This window comes from Zootoca vivipara, chromosome 3, assembly GCF_963506605.1.
Source record: "Zootoca vivipara chromosome 3, rZooViv1.1, whole genome shotgun sequence".
In the NCBI taxonomy this organism is placed as follows: Eukaryota; Metazoa; Chordata; class Lepidosauria; order Squamata; family Lacertidae; genus Zootoca; species Zootoca vivipara.
This window is the reverse complement of record NC_083278.1, coordinates 53628307-53648334: the sequence shown is the minus strand read 5'-3', so window position 1 is coordinate 53648334 and position 20028 is coordinate 53628307. Positions and strand designations below refer to the sequence as shown.

The 20028-nt window shown below is 43.7% G+C and overlaps 1 protein-coding gene across 1 annotated transcript in view; it reads right to left on the bottom strand.

Annotated features, from left to right (window-relative positions):
- CLVS2 (clavesin 2) overlaps positions 1 to 18055 on the bottom strand; it is a 35312-nt gene extending 17257 nt beyond the window's left edge. The window contains exons 1-2 of the mRNA XM_035110688.2: positions 17392 to 18055; positions 10550 to 10724 (exon numbers count right to left, since the gene is read on the bottom strand). Coding sequence (XP_034966579.1) covers positions 10550 to 10724; positions 17392 to 17780 — 564 coding nt within the window. The 5' untranslated portion in view covers positions 17781 to 18055. The remainder of the gene's footprint in view (positions 1 to 10549; positions 10725 to 17391) is intronic.
- Between the last annotated feature and the right edge of the window lie 1973 nt (positions 18056 to 20028).

Genomic DNA, 20028 nt, shown 5'->3' with positions numbered 1-20028 from the left:
GGGTCCGCGAAGTACTTAAACTGAAAGTACTCAAACCGAAGCGCACTTAAACCGAGGTATGACTGTATGTGTTCTTTAATATTTAGAGATGCACACCTGCCTCGCACACTATGTATCTTGGACAAGGCATCTGTGACCTTCCAGGTGTCGACTCCAACTCCCGCCTGCCTCAAGCTTGAGTTGATCACAGGTGATTGCAGCAGTAGATATCTGGAGGACCACAGGTTCCTCATCCTTGCTATATATGTTTCCTGCCGGAAACTCCATGGCAGCATTAGTGTAGGTGGTGCAAACCTGACTGCTAGATATTGTATGAACAAAGAAGCTCTGAGGGAATGTTTGGAGACTGCCAAGCTTGAACACTGTCTTGGCACCATATCTGAAAGGGATGACCCTATGGATTCTTAATGATTTTTGAAAATAATTACCATCCTCATTTGGATGTCTGTACTGGAACTAAAGAGGATTGAAATATCTTGCATTTAGACAAGTTTAAAATTTACTCCAATCATGCAGTTTTTATACAGATATGGGTGGGACTTGACCAAAAGCACCAATACCTAGGCTTAAAAGTGTTTGTCTCCAAATGGACATGGGTGGTTTTTGTAATGCATATAACATGTATATTTAAATGAGTCCTGTGGCAGAACAAAAAGTATAAATATAAACAGAATTTATAATAATAATATTCAGTAATTTGTACATAAATACTGGATAGAACAAAGCTCCATCAGTTTGTTTTTATTCACAGAACTAAATGTAGATATATAGCTCTTTGAAAATAATGTCATTTTTCAAAGCAGAAGTTGTTAAGCGGAGGATGCTGACAGGTTAAAGGTAAAGGTAAAGGGACCCCTGACCATTAGGTCCAGTCGTGACCGACTCTGGGGTTGCGCTCTCATCTCGCATTATTGGCCGAGGGAGCCGGCGTATAGCTTCCAGGTCATGTGGCCAGCATGACAAAGCCGCTTCTGGCAAACCAGAGCAGCACATGGAAACGCCGTTTACCTTCCCACTGTAGCGGTTCCTATTTATCTACTTGCATTTTGACATGCTTTCGAACTGCTAGGTTGGCAGGAGCTGAGACCAAGCAACGGGAGCTCACCCCGTCACAGGGATTCGAACCGCCGACCTTCTGATCAGCAAGCCCTAGGCTCAGTGGTTTAATCATATATATATATCACAAACCCTCTTGTAGGAATCATAACATTTGAACGCAGAGTCTAAGAGCTGAAAGCTTAGACTGGGTCCACAAGATATTAATAAATAAATAATACGGTCATTAAATAATTCTTCTGTTACACTTACATAAGGGTTTCCTTCAGTGCTACACTCCTACACAAAGCAATAAAAATTATTGAGGCTTTTTGTCATCATAATGTGAGTGAAAGCAAAAGAAAATCCATCAATTCTATGGAGGAAAAAGAGGGATTTATTGTGTCTTTCATGGCCATGTTTCGAGGTGAATGGATATTGGAGGGAAACAATAAAACGCTGAGTTGTGGTCCAGCAATCGATGTTTAACAGCACCGATGAATAAATATATTCTCAGAAAAAGAAGCAGTGGGGTACAGGATTGCAGCCTAAGACTTTTACCTGGAAGCAAGCCCAACTTAAGAATTGTGTCCAGTGCTGAACATGCATAGTTCTCTTTGCACAACAGGACTATCTCTTTCTCTCCTCTCTGTGTGCCCCCAAAACAGGTTCTGGAGCGTCCACCTACGCTCTGGAGCAGATTTTGAGAGGAAAGGGAATGCACAGGAGAGGGACAACAGGAAGTTCTGTTGTACAAGCAGAGGTCTGTTGAGCAAGTGCAACTGTAGTGTTGGATAAAACCCTTAGCTATTTTCTCAAGAATGAAATCTTATTTCCAGGTGTCACCTTATCTATGCATATTTCCTGGATTCTGTTGCTACCACTACATTTCTGCTCAGCTTCTTAAGCACTGAAGTCACAACTCTACAAAGTCATTTCCCTGCTGCAGATTTATATAATTTCTGATCCACCAAGGTCCACCTGCAATCTATTCGACTGGCTAATTTGCAACCACCCCTACCACGTAATTGTAGTAGGGTTGCCAACAGGCCAGAAAACAATTCAGTATACCTGTCCTCCTCTCCACTTCCTGAAAAGCAGAAGGGGAAAATAGCAATAAAACCCCAATAGTGCATTGTATGATTGCTGCATAGTTTCTGACAGCAGGCCAAGGCCCCATCTATAAACCCTAGCAGAACAAATTGAATGTTGCTGTCCTTCGTATTTTTCAAAGAAAATCAAACCAAACTTTGAAACCTATCACTCATTTTCTCCAGATTCCAGTTTCTCTTTTTAGAAATCAATATGCCTGAACGTTGGCTTTCAGGTCAAAGCTACAACAATTCTGACCTGCTTGCTTGCTTGCTTGATTTGGAGGAACTAAAAAAAAAAATCGTTTCCTTCCCTACAATTGGTTACAAACTTTACAGTCAATTGAGAGAGGTCTCTGTGTGATACCCCCAGAGCAACAAATCCAATTGTGGAAAGTTCATTAGATGGCTCTTTTTCTTCAAATGGCTAAGAAAATCCAACCAAAATCTGCTCTAGAACCAACATGAAGCCTAATTTCATCAGTCATTTAGCAGTCAGGGAAGAGCAGGGGGTTGTTTGAATGGCAGATTACTTTTTCAAATGGTCTATTTCCAAGTTTCCTATTGTATGTTAAAAACCTACTGGCTGCCCTTTGGAAACATTATGAGTTAGAAAGAAAAAAAGAAACGGAGCAATTTTCTTCACATAGTTCACAACTATTCGCCTCCCGCTTTAAGCATCTAAGATCTGTGTTTATTCTCCTGTACCACAATTTCATGCATGTTTGCATACTAACTGATCAAGGCTCACCATGGTAACTGTCAGCTTAAGTGAGGAACTGCTTTGCATCCAAGTATACAGAGAACTATGCTGATAACTGACAATATTTCCAGCATTACTCTGACATGATTTTCATTGCAACTCAACATTACCTTAGACCAGAACTGCTAATTAGCCTGGCTTGAATAACAGCCGTTAATGTCATCAGCATGGTTTTTTTTTATGCCATTACAGGAGAACAAGCAATAGTAATTAATTGCTCATTGACAAGAGTGATGATTACTTCCCTTTCCATTCAATAGACTTGAAAAGAAACGGGGAGTTCATGGATGCATGTGTTTGATGATAGGTTGTCACTGGACAAAGATAAGGATGCAGGGACCCTTTTCAAAATTATATACCTTATCATATCAAAATCCAGCAAGTAAAAGCAATGACAAACATGAAGACAAACATGAATACAAATTGAATAGCTGAGATAAAATACAGATTCTTTCCCATTGCTTATGCCAGCCTTTTACAAAATCATTTTGGGGAATAGATAGAACTATATTACACAAAAAAGGCTCAAAATGTAGAAAAAGCTACTGTAAGTGCAAGCCCAGACAGCCCTTCCTTGTCCCTCTCAGGCATGAACAATACATTCTCCCATCTGTCAGCATACAAATGAAGAGCTGCAGTATTGTAGGCCTACCACTGTGCCTACTTTGCTTTTTGTTTTTCATCTGTTGCAGCAGATCCCAGAAATGACTTCACCAAATGACAACACTGGAAAGCTTAGCTTCTTAAAAACAAGCTTGCTCTGTTTTTCTGATAGATTTTCTGTAACTCAAATTTAAAATGCAGCTTTAGCATTTCTCTAGTTTCCCTTTAAGACACTTCCAAAGAGATGGAATAATAATAATTTTTAAAAGAACTTCTGGCATTTGCCTTCTGCCTTTGTGTAACATTAAATTTACCCTTAAAGAGAGCAAGTTTTTCCCCCCCCCAACATGTGTTTCCAAACAAAGATGTAAAAAACAATGATTCTGTCCAGAGAGTCCACCCACGATCAATTTATAACACCTAGAACATTCCCTATTTTCCCTTCCCTCATTTGAAGTGATTTTTTTAAAAAAAGTAGTCCTATCACGTGATTTATTCATACATCCACAGCATGCAATTCTATGCGTTTGCTCAGAGGAAAATCCCATTGCGCTGTTAGGATTGCTCCCTTAGAAGGATGGCAACCTAAACTGGATATCCTTTCCCCTCCCCCTCCTTTTACTTTGTCTCAAATAGTTAAATATCACCTTGACACAGAGATGTTAATAAATTAATGTGGTGCTCTGCTATCCTTTCCATTTGAGATAGATAGATAGATAGATAGATAGATAGATAGATAGATAGATAGATAGATAGATAGATAGATAGATAGATACCGGTCGGTAGGTAGGTAGGTAGGTAGGTAGGTAGGTAGATATAGATGATAGATCTCTCACACACAAACACCTTTTACCACACTGCTACCTTCCAGTGTGTTGATCTGCTAGTTCATCTCTAGCCTTTGATTCTGTGACATAATGTGAGCAACAAGCCAGTGAGCTCTGCAAAACCAGTCGAAGGAGAAAGAGAAAGCACAGAACAGGCCTGGCTGCCCCCTTGCCCCAGCCATCCTTGAACCGAAGCGTCATGCTGAATGCCGTTCTCTAAGGAGGCTTTCAAATATCAAACTTATCTGGACAACATAATGGCGGGAAAGCAGGGGTCAGGGGTGAGGGGGAAGTATAAATGAATCTCATCAAGATGCACAGAAGTTCCTGGGAACCAGTATGGTGCTGGACCATTCTCAAATGACCCATCAGTCCCTGGGAATATAACTACTAAATACTGGCCCTGCGGAAAGTGCCAAGCACTCAGAACTGAGAGAGAGAAGTGGGGATACCTTATTATGCTTGTGTGCAGGAAAGGGGAATGTGGAAGCAGATCAGGGGTGATGGGGAACTTCAGGCCCAGGGGCCAAATGTGGCCCTCCAAGCCTCTCTATCTGGCCCTTGGGATTCTCTCCAGGCCACACCCTTGTTCCCATGCCACACCCCTTACTAGCTATGCTTTTGTATCCTCTTTGAGTGCCCAGTTTTGTGCAGCTGGAACGCTTCTTGCTTGCCTGGTTCAAATGTGTGAAGAAACGAAGATCACAGTCACATTTGTTGCCCTGCCCACTTTTGCCCCTGGTCCTGCCCACCACTGGCATGTGGCCCCTGGAAGGTTGCATGGAAGGGAATGTGGCCCTTGGGCTGAAAAAGGTTCCTGAGAACTGGAAGAAAATTCTAGTATTCCCAGTAGCTAGGGCGTTGGAAGTGTGGGGCAGGGGGAGAACAGGGATCATGATGTAAGCCCCTGTTCTTCACTCAGTTATACTGACAATAGGAAGCTCCATGACACACAGAGCTTCTCCCGTGCGTGAGAAATTATGGAAGTGTTAATTAACATCACAATATTTTCAAGCAAGGAAGAGCTGTATGTTCTTAAAAGGATCCCTATTAAGTAATTTTTGCTTTAATTAATTAGCAGACTTCCTTGGAAATGCTCAGCGATGTGTGAAGGCCAATTACATGTAATAACATAAAAAGGGGAAAGGAAACAGGGACAGATTTTTAAACACTAGGCTTGTTAGCCGTTGGGTGCATTAATAATACAGTGGTACCTCGGGTTACATACTTAATTCATTCCAGAGGTCCATTCTTAACCCGAAACCATTCTTAACCTGAGGCGCGCTTTTGCTAATGGGGCCTCCTGCTGCCGGCATACTGCTGGCGCGCGATTTCTGTTCTCATCCTGGGGCAAAGTTCTCAACCCGAGGTAACTACTTCTGGGTTAGCGGAGTTTGTAACCCGAAGCGTTTGTAACCTGAAGCATTTGTAAACCAAAGTAGCACTGTATAGACAAGAAGACCTCTTTCACCAACCCCTGAAAGTCAGAGGAGCTGGGCAAGAGGGGACTTGGGAGCCCAATCCTGTGTAACGACCACTGCGACAATGTGGAACTGCTAACATCAGATCTATCTGGCTTCATTGTGGCCTGCTCAATTGTATGAAATTATTTTTCAACTCCTGAAATGTTTCTGGAATTCAAATGTCACCCATACAACGTAATCAGGTAGAGGTGGACCATATGCTGCCTAATGACATCCAGAGGGAAATCATGCATGTGGGTCCAGAAAGTGAGACAAGACAAAAGGGCACCCTGGAGGACACACTTCCATGTATTTATCCCTTACCTCTTACACACAACCAAGGTGCTTCTGTACCTTGCAGGGAGAAAGGTCACCAAAGAATCACCCAGCATGCATTCCAACCATTATTAATTTTTTTAATAACAGTGCAATCCTCATCGTGCACAATCAGAAGTCCTCAACGGACCTCACTTCCAGGTTAGTGGGGTTAGAACTCCAGATGGACTCCAGATGGACTCCAAATCCCATGAGCCCCAGCCAGTATGGACAACAATCAGAGATAATGGGAGTTGTAGTGCAACATCTGGAGTACAAAATATTGGCTACCTTTAAGCAGGCTGATTTGGTATACAGGTGCACTTGGCATTAAACAGCCTGTGCTAGTCTGCTGGAGTCGCCCATCCAAATTTCTCTCTCCTGTAATCCTGAGGTAACCACCCATCTCTGTGTCTTTTTTCTTTTCCTATAAAAGCAATTAATTTACTAGAGTGCTAGTTTTTTTTCTTCCTCAGCTGCCGTGTGATCTCGGCAAAGTCTTGTAAGCCAAAGCAAATACAATTCCACTGATTAAATAGTGTAGCTGTTTATCGAGACAGCAAGTCTTGTACTTATTGGTTACGCTCCTTTTTCAGTATCTCCCATCTGTACTTTTCTAACCTGCTCTGTAACTCAGATGGACCAGTTTCTGATGTGCACGTCACATGGCAAGAAAAGGAAAGGAACCAGTTTATAAATGCTCTTTTTTCCTGACTGTCACCTGAAGGTTTTCATTCAGATTCAGCAAGCGGCCTCCCAACACAACACTTTAGCCCATTCAGGGCAGTCATCATGAGTCCTGAATGGCTCCTTAAAATGCTTTGGTGGGTGCTGCTGAATTAATATTGCAGTGTACAAGAATGCTTTAACATTGATAAATAGGAACATAAACAAAGGGATGATTTGTAGAACAACTGTCCACAAGCCAAATTCCAATGTGTCTCAAGGAAGTATAATGCCCCAAAACAAATCCACATGAGGTGTCAGGAGAAGGGCACTGAAGGCTGCAATCCTATAGCCATTTATCTGGGAGCAAGCCACAGTAAACACAATGGGACTACCTTCTTCTGAGTAGACATGTAATGGGATTGCTCTGTCAGTAAGTCTACCTCCTTAAGTTAGTTTTTGTTTGAAAAACCTGTGAGATGTCTTTATACACTCCAAGGGTGCGCATTTTCAAAGGAAGAGTAACCACAGCTCGCGTGGAACGAAAGAGGAAAACAACATACATAAGAGGCAGATTGACTTTCCAACTGAACATTTCCATTGTTTCCGTGCTGTTCCTTTTGTTCTTCCGGTTGTTTCCTGAACACTGTTTCCTTTCTGATTTTCCCACAATGTCATTTCAACTTATGGGCTTGGGTGATTTTGTTTCAATGTGTCTGTGGCATCATCATGTCAGAATACTATGGGGACATCACATGGCTTACCACCACCAATCAGATTAAACAACCAGGTGGGCAAACAGGGCAAAATTACCGTAGCCCCCTTCAGGCATTCTAGCTCACTCATGCAGTGACACGGGAGCAGGAGCAGGCCTAGTAGTATCTGCCTCCTAATATCATGTGTTCTGTTTGCACAGCATCTGTGAAAACAGTGAGAACATCTGTAGATGTTTGTACCTCCAGCTGTATGCATGGGGGGGCACCTTCCCTGTAGACATCCACTCTGTATGTGTGGATGCCAACAGACTGGCTTCTCAGCTTCCATCATATAAGAGGCAGGGCTTCTGAGTGCAGCCCTGCTCCTATGTTCTTCTATACAGAAGCTACACAGGGCTAGAGTGGACACAGAAGCAGGAAAGTGGTGCCCAGAAGAACAAATAAGTGGGCCTAAAGTTTCCAGAAATGGAAAGTAACTTTCTGCACTCAGGGATGAGGGTGAGAAATGAGTCCTTTTTGCCCCAGCCCCAAAGAAATGTGCATTTCCTCAACCAACCTGGCATTTATCTAACAGTCTCGTGTCAAGTCCAGGGACATGCGAATCCATTTCATTAGCCTGATGTATATTGGGTGTAGAATTGACATGGGAAAGTGGCCTTAGATCATAACTCTACAGAAGAACGATGAAAATTCTGGCAGACCCTACTAAAATTGACTGCAATATCAAAGCGCATAAAAGCTCACAGAGATGGTTGCTCATTTGCTTTATAGGAGTCATAAAAACATTTCAGAGGTTGAAGTGTAAGGGAATGAAAGCATTTCCTCGAGTAAAAGCAGAACCAACTGCAGTAAGAAGTGAGGCAAAAACCTCAATATTTGGATATAAAAATTCAGTTCTCTCTTAGATAAACATTTGCTTTAATGAAAATAGTTTTGCATTTATTAAATACAACGTAAAGCACTTATGCACCATGATTCAATGATTTAACTGCAAGAGAAGCACTTTAACCTATAGATAACTTTAATCAAGTATGCGGTTAATGGCTAAGGAAAAGCTCACAGCAACCTCCATTAAGCATTAAGGTATCAGCAAACTCTCAAGATACAGGGTTGAATCACACAACCATTTACTGCATAGTGGCCTCTGAAAATATTGTGCTGTAGTGCCTCTAGCCACACTAATGAACTCATTTTCTGTTGCCCTCAGGCTAAGAATCACCACACTCCTAAACATGGTAGAAAATTGAGAGAACTGGGTGTGTGGTGACAGCAAGTATACTGTATAGCCTGAAACTACAAATGATAAGCTCTCCATGTGGTTAGTGAACTACTGAGGCTACCTCAGAACTCTATCCTGAGGACAATATTTTAGCCAATCTAGACATTACTTTCACCACAGTGGTCAATGTCCCAGTAGCAAATTTCCTACCTCCCAAATAAATGCTGTGAAGCATTTATTCACCACATGAAACAAGGCCACTGTGCATTACTCAAGGCAATGGTGGCAGCTGGCAGGGCTGTGCAACACACACACACCCAACTCATGTGCTGAGCGATGCTTGGAAACAGTCGAAGTGGGAAACTTGCATAGGAATGACATTTCGCATACTGAAAGTAACTCCTTCAGTATCTCAGAAATGCATCTCCATAGGCCTGAGGTGGCCGAAGCAGTGGCTATTGTAAAATTAATTCTTCAATCATTCGTACAAGCATGGATATCCAGTTATTTGTTCAGTCTCTCTCCTCACAACACACCAGAAACCTAATGAAGCACATCTATTACATTATAGGTTTGTGATACATAGCAACTAGCACAACCAACTTATTCTGTGTTTTAGAAAAGATATCAGTGGGGGGAAATGAGTTACAGAAGGAAGAGGCCAAAATGCCATCTACTCCACCTTGCTGCCACAAGACAGAACCATTTAGATGTTCTTCCCCACCCACAAGAGGTCAACTGCTGCAATCCAGACTCGTAGGTGCCCCAGGCAAAGATGAGACAGATACAACACAGAGAGAAAGCTCCAAATAACTCACTTGAGTGAAGCATACGCAGCAAACGGAATGAACTTACACTCCACATTTGGTTATCCCAAAATTAATACCACTATTGAAGAGGAATTTGCTTTGACTGGGCAACGCACAACATCCACCAGTAATCCAACTCTGGGCGAAAGAGTCTGGGCATAACATTCCATTTGAATCGTGGTTAAAGTTATCGAATGAAGGAATTAAATTTACGGCATGTACGGTGTTGAAAGAAAATATAATGAAAATGATGTACAGATGGTTTTTAACCCCAACTAAATTAGCTAAAATGTATAGAATGAGAAATAAAAATTGCTGGAAATGAAGGGCTCTATGGAGCTAAAAATTTGCAAATGAAAATAAGATGTTGTATCAATGTTAAAAATGGAAAATTAAATATATATATATATTTTAAAAATCAGTAATCCAACTCTGCCTCCTTTGGAAGTTTTTGTTATTTCTCTTCCCTCAATAATAATTTAGAGCTGATTGATTTGAGGCAACCATCAAATATGAGACTCGGTTTCTCAGCCATAAAATAAACAACCACTTGATTCTTCTTCAGTTAGGTCACAAATTGAGAGAAATGAATATAGATCCTAAAATTTCAATTACAGTGGTACCTCAACTTACGAACGACTCAACAACCAAATTTTTCGACTTACGAGTGGGGCAAATGGCCGCACGCTTACGAATTTCTCGACATCCGAACGGAAACCGCGGCGGTTTTAGATAGGGTTTTTTCGACTTACGGATTTTTAGGTGGGGTTGCTTCGACTTATAAATTTTTCCATTTCCAGTGCATTCCTATGGGAAATCGCGTTTCCAATGGCGCTTTTCAACTTACGAATTTTTCAACCTACGAAGGTGCCTTCGGAATGGAATAAATTCGTAAGTCGAGGCACCACTGTACTGGATTGTTTGAATTTATATTCTTCTTGTTCTGTTTTTAGCATGGAAGCACACCAACTGGGGGGGGTTGGGGGTGAGGAGGAGGGAAGATTAGGAGATATATGAGTAATGCTTTTAAAAAGTTTTTTACCTGAAGGCCTTCTATGGCTAATCGAAGCATACTTGGTGTCAGTTTAGAAGCCTGTTTGAAAGTGAAGTTGCTCCAGTCTATAATCAAAACAAATCCATTTACTTGAAGTTCAGGATCCTCAATCATGGCTTCCAAGGAAAGAAGTATGGCACGCAAAATATCCACCAGTGTGTACCTGCCAACAAAGACAAGATCGTATTAAGCTAGCTAACAATATTCCGATGCTAAAAGAAAATGTATTACTTGCAATCTGCTGTCAAAGTATCCAGTTTGCACATGATAAAGTATGGTAATCACAGTTTCACTATATGTGATCAGATAAATACACAAACCTTTAAGATTGGGGTGACACTGCGACACAGCAGCATTTGTATGAAACATGAAGCTATGTGGCTGAGTCCAAGTGAAGTGCCAGGTTTGCACACTCCCAACCCCCTTCTTAGTTTATAATTTCAGATCTTAGTGTTACTTGGTTTGCAACAATCTTTGCCTAGTTTAATAATAGCCCAAGCTTTGAAGTTGGCTTCTTATAAACTGGCTAGAATATACTGTATTTTAAAATAGGATTCCTGGTTTGTACATAACACCAAGGCAAGAATTTTTAAATATGAAACTAAACTTAGCATAAATCAGGGGTCAGCAAACTTTTTCAGCAGGGGGCCGGTCCACTGTCCCTCAGACTTTGTGGGGGGCCGGACTATATTTTGAAAAAAATTATGAATGAATTCCTATGCCCCACAAATAACCCAGAGATGCATTTTAAATAAAAGGGCACATTCTCCTCATGTAAAAACACTAGGCAGGCCCCACAAATAACCCAGAGATGCATTTTAAAAGGACACATTCTACTCATGTAAAAACACTAGGCAGGCCCCACAAATAACCCAGAGATGCATTTTAAATAAAAGGACACATTCTACTCATGTAAAAACACGCTGATTCCCAGACTGTCCATGGGCCAGATGAAGAAGGTGATTGGGCCGCATCCGGCCCCCGGGCCTTAGTTTGGGGACCCTGGCATAAATCCTTCCTCCAGTTTCAGAGGAGGCAGAGGCGGGAGAGAGGGGAGAGTTTGAAGCCCAGCACTTTGTTAAGGCTCACTGAGCCTCATCCACATTTCTGAAGGTGTTTACACCTAGTCAGACCATTGGCCTAGCTTAGTACTAGGTTCAGGGGTCTGGAAACCTAGGGCCCCCCAGATGCAATTGGACTTCGCTCCCATCATCCACAGCCAGCTGGCCAACTATCAGGGATGGTGCAAACAATATCCAGAGGGACACAGGTTTCCCATCCCTTTCTCGCCCGTACTGACTGGCAGTGGCTCTCAAGGATTTGGGGGTGGAATATTTCCCAAACTACTTGGAGATGCCAGGGATTGAATCTGGAATTCTTTGCATGCAAAGTATATGCGCTACCACTGAGCTATGTTCCTTCAGTATGTTTCTCTATGCCTCTCCATGATTTACCTCCTGCGGAATTTTCATTAGCTAGCTAGCAAGAGAGAGTAGCAATACTGGCTGCAGTCCGGCTCCCTGTTGAGTTGCTTAAAGCTCATGGAAGTCAATTGGATTTTCGAAGCGTAACTGTTTTCAGGTTTGCAGCCGTTAACTTTAAAAAGAACCGAGCATTTAAAGAACCTGTTCATCCAGAAAGACCCATTAAAAGTACTTAAAAATAGCAGTCAATATGCAATCTCTGTGGGATACCTTGGTTTCCTTAAGTGGCCTTCTCCTTGCCTTACATAGCATTGAGATAAGGAAGCTTCATTTTGCAAAACCACTGATGAACATAATATCCACTAGAGGACACAATTTAGGGCAGCAATTTTCTTATTTTTTTTTTCAAAAAACCGTGATAAACCAGGGCCAAAGCTAGGTTTGAAGAGGCATGAGCAAAATGCCCTCTGTGTCTCCCTTTTCATGTTGCTGGATCCCTTAAAGGTAAAGGGTAAAGGGACCCCTGACCATTAGGTCCAGTCGTGACCGACTCTGGGGTTGCGCGCTCATCTCGCATTATTGGCCGAGGGAGCCAGCGTATAGCTTCCAGGTAATGTGGCCAGCATGACAAAGCCGCTTCTGGCAAACCAGAGCAGCACATGGAAACGCTGTTTACCTTCCCGCTGTAGCGGTTCCTATTTATCTACTTGCATTTTTGACGTGCTTTCGAACTAAAAATGGATGGGCAGTCGCACTCCAAGGGTGGTTGAGAGCTGGCATTTAAATTTCTAGCAATGCTCCAAAGTGCCCAACATAATGTTAGTCCAGAATGTCCTGGGAAGTGTAAATGGCAGCTGACAAGCCCAGCAACTGGTGTTAGGATACCAGGTCTTGATTCCAGACTTGGCTAAGACATCCGAACCATTAGCCCCATGATACATTGTAGGAATCACAAATTGTAAGCTTTCGTTTTCAAAGCGGCAGTACCAAGCAAATTATGATGAAAGACATCTGCATTGAAGTCTTCCCACAGCAAGGAACTATTTGCATAAATTCACCCTGGACTTGCAATATCCAACATTTCACCTCATCCTTATCGTTATTTATGTTGACAGCACAGTAAGGCGGATGAATGTAAACTTGAAGTTCCATCACAGGCTCGTGACAGATTACGTTAACGTATTCTCTTGAGTGATGAAACACAACACATGCTCCATTCTGAAATAGACCTTAAGGACTGAAACGTTACATTTGAAGTAGAGCTGAAAAGAAGTTCTGCTCAAATTTGAAATTTGCCAACATTCCAGAGTTTGAATTCTGAAAAATTCCCAAGTGCTCAATTCCGAGAGACACTTAAATTTGAAACCCTGTTAGTCTCTTTGAAGGAAATGGAGTGCTTTTACAACTAACACCACATCAAAAACTATCCATGAGAGGATTGTGTGTGGAGGGGGGAGGACTGGGTCAACGTGCATTCAAATTTCTGTGTACAAACTGAGTTTGGAGAATATGCTTCAGGATCCCCCAGCCCCAGAGTTTGTTTCAGAGCTAATTCAAACTTGCCAACTTTGGGAGTGCCTATAAAATATTTACCCAACCCATTTCAATGACTTATCAAGTGATTAAAAGTAAGTAGTATGTATGTTGCCACATATGAAGTTATGTGTAATTTCCCAAAGGCCACTGTAGGGTGTCTGTAAGACAAAATTAGACACAATTTAAGTAAGAGTAACCTCTTCCTTCTTCATCTTCAAGTTTTCTCAAAGAAATAGTAAAGGATGTCAAGAGCTGAAAAGGTAAATTAGGAACTATTGCCTTTCAGTAACATAGAGAAAAATTGTATTAGCATGCCAGTAAATTAAATTCTGTTTTATATCCAGCTGCCTTCACTGAAACTTAGTTTTCTTATAGTGTCTCGTGGGTCACATTTATGTACTCAGTGGTGTGTAACTAATTTCTAAAGATAATCTGAGAGTCATGATTAATTTAACTGTGTTTAATGCCCCCTATTTATGCATGCTGTTAGAAAACTACTGTTTATCCCATTTCTAAAATGTTGTATGCCTTAAGAAAAGAGACAAAATTACGCATCTGTAAAGTGGTTGTAGCACTTGTGTGCTATAAGCAAAATTAACTCTTACTGTTGCCAACTCTCAAAACATACTTAAAAGTAAATGCACATACTGAGGCTGCAATCTTATGCACACTTACCTGAGAGTAATCCCCAACATGCACAAAAGGGGCTTCCTTCTGAGCAAAGATATATAGGATTGTGCTATTGTTATTTTCACACTGATACAGCATGGGGTTGTACCAGCGTAAATGATAAACTACTGACTTTTGGAAAGGCTTAATTTACGAATTATGCTTCAGCGGGTTTTAACCAGGGCTGTGCCTATTTCATGGTTATGTGCAATTGCAGGAAAAGCTCAAAATTGACACTACAAAATCCAGCATCCTAATGATGTCATCTTTACCTTTTTAATTAAACAACAACAACCCACCAATCACCTTATGATGGTGGCAGTGTTTAACATCAACTCCTGGGTGTAACTGCCTCCCCCCCCCAAAAAAAAGTGTAAGTGCTTATAAGCAAATGTGGCTTCCTTGTATTTCGGTTTCTGTTGTCATTTCGCCAAGATTGTATTGTTCACTCTGCTCTATGTATTACATGTATTAGCTTGTAATAATTTGTATTACATGTATTAGCTTGATAAATGTAAGGGTTTGAATGAAAATTCAGAACTAGGTTAGTATGATTTATTTTCTACTACACTTCACCTCATGCCTCCTACCGTCTCAGTTCAATTCCTGCATCTGATTAATACAGCTGTTGTCAATGAAAACCTATGCCATAATAAGGCCTATTTTGTTGTTTTACTGTTCCTGTTGAAGATGGAGCCAAACACTAATTCTGTTCCCTTCTCCATCCATTCAGTATATATATGAGAGAATGTGCAAATGAGAACAATCACAGCACAGAACATCTAATCCATGGTTGTTTGTGCCTAGTAATTCCTGCCCTCCAAAACCTTGGGCAAAGGCCTTTGCCATACCTGATATAGCCAATACCTTTTTAACTGTAGAGGAGGAGTCGGAAACCTGTGACCCTACAGATATTGTTTGACTCCAGTGTCCATCAACCCAAAACAGCATGGCCACTTGTCGGGGATAATGGGAGTTTAGTACAGCAACATTTAGAGGGTCACAGATTCTCCATCACTGGCCTGAAGCATATCCATCTCCAGCACATCAGAGATTCCAGTGGTGTAAACCAGGCTGGTCCCTTGCCTGTGCTCACACACACCAGACAAAGGAAACTGGGACCAGCCTGAGCCAGGAAGTCTGCATGCTCTGGAGACTTGATGGAGCCTTGCAGGATTTTATGAGAATAAAGGCATTTCTTTGGGGATGAATATTAAATTTCCTGCCTCAATATATTTTTAGGACTACTCTGCTTTTGCATTTGCATTTCACTACATTTTAAGCAACTGATGTGCATTGCCTGGAAAGGCATCTGATAAATTTTAGGATAAATAGATTTACTGGCAGGAGTCATGGAGTTTGCCTCTGAGATAAAGTCCTTGCTTTTCCAAGGTACCTGCAAGAGGGTTGGATCAAGTCCTTGTGGGCTCAGTCGCATTGTGACAGAGTGCTTAATCAGCATGTGTGCAGCACTTATCTCAGCCGAATTCCATCATCTTCCACTGAACCAAACTGGTAGAATTAACAAGTCAGAGTTCCAATTTTCTGCCCCACTATGATTGGCTCCCACATTTCATTGGTATCACCTGAAATTATATATCACAATGGGTAATTTCCATGCAGACACCAAGAGAAGTGGAATGTTGTCTTAGGAAGTATCGCTATCTTCTGGGCAACCCATGCTGATGCAGAAGTTCAGGTTTTGCTGCTACAACATGGGAGATGACCAGAAGGAAACGCTATAAAAATTACCTCCGAACTGGGGCAAATTCTGAGTAATTATGGGTTGAATGTTGATGGGCCAGGACTTGAAATCCCCACTCCTGCAGTGAAGCTCATTGGGTGACAACTATCTTTCAGACTTATCTAATGCAAAAGGCTGTTGTGAAGATAGAAGAGGGAGAGAAGCCTTGAGCTCCTTCAATAAAATATGTAATAAATAAATAAATATATCCCTCATAAGTAACAGGATGACATTAAAAGTCCTCACTCCAAGAGACTTGAAGAAGCTGTCTTCACTTACTTCACCTGCCCCAATCTGGTGCCCTCCAAATATTACTGGACTACAACTCCCATCAGCACTGGCCAGTAAGGCCAAACAGCAAAGGACAATGGGAATTGTAGTCCAACTACATTTGAAAGGCACTGGGTTGGGGAAGGCTGTTCTAACAATGTTGTGATGTTGGGCAGCCCACAGCACCTCTATGTGCCCACCCTTTGAGCATTTGGGTTAAAACAGATTAGGAAGAAGAGATGTGTCCTTTCCTGTGAAATGACGACAAATATTTAGCCCTAGAGGCACTTTTATATGTCACAGCCAGGATTAGGATTAGGGATATTAAAATGGTGTAAGAAATATTATCATACCAAAATTTAAGATCCAGCTGTCGTATTTGATGGGCAAAGACCCCTCTGTGCAAAATTTGTTGCCCACAATGGCAAAGTCCCTCTCAAGTCCTCAAAGTGTGAAGGACAAACACTACATCCTCAGCTGCTTTTGAGAGCTGGGAAACAGCTGGGAAACATTGGAAAGAGTGGACAACAGTGACATGCAAATGAGCACTACTGAACGTCATCCCAGCTGACTGCTTATTTCACAGAAGCAGGCAAAACTGCATTGGATAAATATCTGTCAGTGTCAGGACAAACGGCCAACACTTTTGCTCCTTTACAGGCATCACAGCTCTTGTCACAGAAAGATATTAAAGGTGGTATATCAAGAGCATCCCTCTTCCCCTACTGAGCAGGACCTCTAAAATGGCTTAGCCAACAGCCCTCCAAGTGAAGGCTCCAAGATAAAAGAACAAGTTTCCATTCATCATTCCCTTCTCCTACATTTTATGGCCCAACCTGGCCCAATGCAAATGTGAACCTAAGAAGGTTGATTCTCCCTATCTCTGAGCTCTGCATTTGGAAAGAATTTGAAGGACATCTATCAAACCACCCCACTATGACAGGACATCTGGATCAGATCATCAAAATTGCAATTTGCCACACGGAGAACTAAGGACAAAACAAGACGCCTTACACCCAGCATTCTTCTGGCTGGGAAAGGAATATTAACACCATTTCATCACGGGGGCCAAACGGGATTTCAGTTTGCTATGATGAGGTGACATTTCTGGACTGCAGCACGATGGTAAATTCAGGCAAGTGTCTCATCTGACCCCAGATACCCACAACCAAAACTCTTATGTTTACCTGCTTTGGTCCCAGTTGGCAGCAAACAGAACCAGGATCTTCCTGCCGTAGTGATCAAGGTTAGCCAGTCCTCCTGGGAAGCCATCCTTGAGTGCCTGCTTGATGCCTGGGTCCGTGGCTTTGAAGCTCTTGAACATATCGAGGTTCTGCTGGCGGTACTCAAAGTACTGGGCCAACAAGCGGAACGCCTCGAAATGCTGGAACTTCCTGGCCCGGAGGAAGCGGAGAATGAAGGCGTCGTCCGTGCGGAGAAAGCCAATGTCTGGCCGGGTGATCACCATGTCCCGCACCTCCTGGATGTCCTGGTGCAGGGTGTCCGGGTTTTCATTCAGTTCCAGCCGGGCTTTCTCCAGCGTCTTTGGGGACAGGCCTGCCTGCAAATGAGTCATTGTGCCACTCCGTCCAATACTCCTCTGAAGTAAAAAGGGAGGCAGCCCCTAATGCCACAAAGTCTGTTCTTCTTCTTTCCAGAAAAAGAGAGGGGAGTTCCTTATTTCCCTTTCCAGAACCGACAAGTTGGGTGCTCCTTTGCCTCACAGCATGAATCTCTCCAAAGCAAATACCCTGATGTCGTCCAGTGTGCACAACCCGCTCAGCTCCTGTTTCCCCTTTCCATCTCCCGGTGGCCCGTTCACAGTGACTCCACTCAGCTGCTGCTTTTCTTCCTCGCCCTCAAATTCCCACCCTTCCCACACCCACTAACAGCTCAAAGCTGCAGTATAACTATACCTTGCATATAACCGAACCCCCAATTGCTATCCTTCCACTGCAATTGCTTGTTGATTGACAGAAATAATGGCTTTGGCACAGCCCAAGTAGATGGAGCTGGTATTCTTACAGCCCAGCTACAGGAAAGGTGCTCCCTGCCTCCCTCCCACTCAATAGTGTCCTTTGGGTTAACTAGTCATGTTGGCTTGATCACCAGATTCCCTGATCAGCAGGTACTGTTAAAGCAACATGATGGCAGAGAAGAAGGCCAAACAGCCGCTGTACAGTGACTTTCCCCAAGCTGGGGGCGATCAGTACTGGATATCTCTCTCCCGCGCCCCCACCCCACCGCTGTCTTCAGATATTCCCACCTCACTCCTCTGTGAAAACCAGTGATCTCACCCTTGGTACTGGTGCAATGGAGATAGCAAGAAGAACTATATCAATAAATCAGGTGGCAATGCAACGTTTCCACCAGGGACTTTCTCCCTCCCGCAAAATAAGAGACTCAGATCCTCGTGGATTTAGAAGTCAGTGCGTGACAGGGTGCTAAGGGCATGCAACTGGTCTGCTGAAGGGTGCTTCCTTTTTTAATAAAATGAAATAAAACCCGAGGTTCTTATTTGCACCCCACCCCACTCCTTTTAGCCCATGAAGCTTGGGATGGATTCGCCCTCCCTCCCACCCACCCCAGTTCCCCTCCTACGTACACAGTGATCTCATCCACTACCAGCAAGACTGTCGCATGTCCCTCTCGTTCGTTCCCAGGTCTTCTCAGGCAGGCGGTGAAAATATCCTCCAGGTCCTTTCCTCCCCACCACCCGCCCCGCTCCCCGCGAGGACAGACAGACTCGCAGGACAAGAGAGGATTCAGTCGCCTCGCCACAAAACAGCCATCCGCCAGGAGAAAGGCATCCGGGGCGAAAACGGAACAGCCAAGTAATCCGCACCAGCAAAGCAGGCTGCAAAGCCACACAAGGCAATGCGGCACCTTCCGGCATCCATCAGCTACGGCAGCTCCTAGCGCTGGGAAGCAGCGGCGAGGAGCGCGGTCAGACGAGCCAAGGACATGCCCATGTGGGTCCCCGGCGAACCTCTCCCTGCCCTCCTCCTCCTCGCCCTCGCCCTTCTGCCCGGATGGCGGCGCCGTCTGGCCGCAGACAGGGCGCGGAGGCGGGCGGCAATCCTCGGCGAGCTCCTCTTCGGAGGGGCCGATCCGCTGCCGCTGGGAAAGATGGAGCTGCCGCCTCTTTGTGCTCCTCCGGCGCGAGCCAGCCGGTGGCTTCGGCGGCTGTTTGGCTCTGCCTGGCGCTCGATGCGCCGCTTCGCGAGCAGGTCGACGTCAATCAAGGCTCCCTGGGCGGCAGCCGTCGCTGCTGCTGCTGCTGTTGCCGCGGCAAGTGGCTCCCGATGCAGCCCCCGCCCCCCGCGCGCGCATTGTTATTACCCAGCACGACCCTTCCTCCAGCTCGCTAGTCTTCGGTATTGTTGGTCGGGAGGAGGAAGCTGAAGGAAGGGCGCGGGTAGGAGGGGCGTTTACCCAAGAAGAGCCCAGCCCCACCAGCCGCCCCGCATCATGCCACGCTCTCGGCACCTGCTCGGCCAACCCTCCGCGATCTACGCTCGGAACACACGCACCCGAAAAAGAAAGCCCTCTGCACCCCAATGCGCCTTGCCTGTTGCGCTTTTGTGTGCAAAGTGGCGCGGCATGAGTTGCTTAGGGCGGTTGCTTTGGGGCGCTCCCTTGCAGGATTGCGACTAAAGGCAAGACATTTTGGAGCCGCTGAAAGCTATGTGTGGCTAGCCGGTCAATAATAGCTTCCAATATTGGATAGAGGTAGGTAGCCGTGTTGGTCTGGATCGAAGTAAAATAAAAAAATTCCTTCAGTAGCACCTTAAAGACCAACTAAGTTTTTATTTTGGTATGAG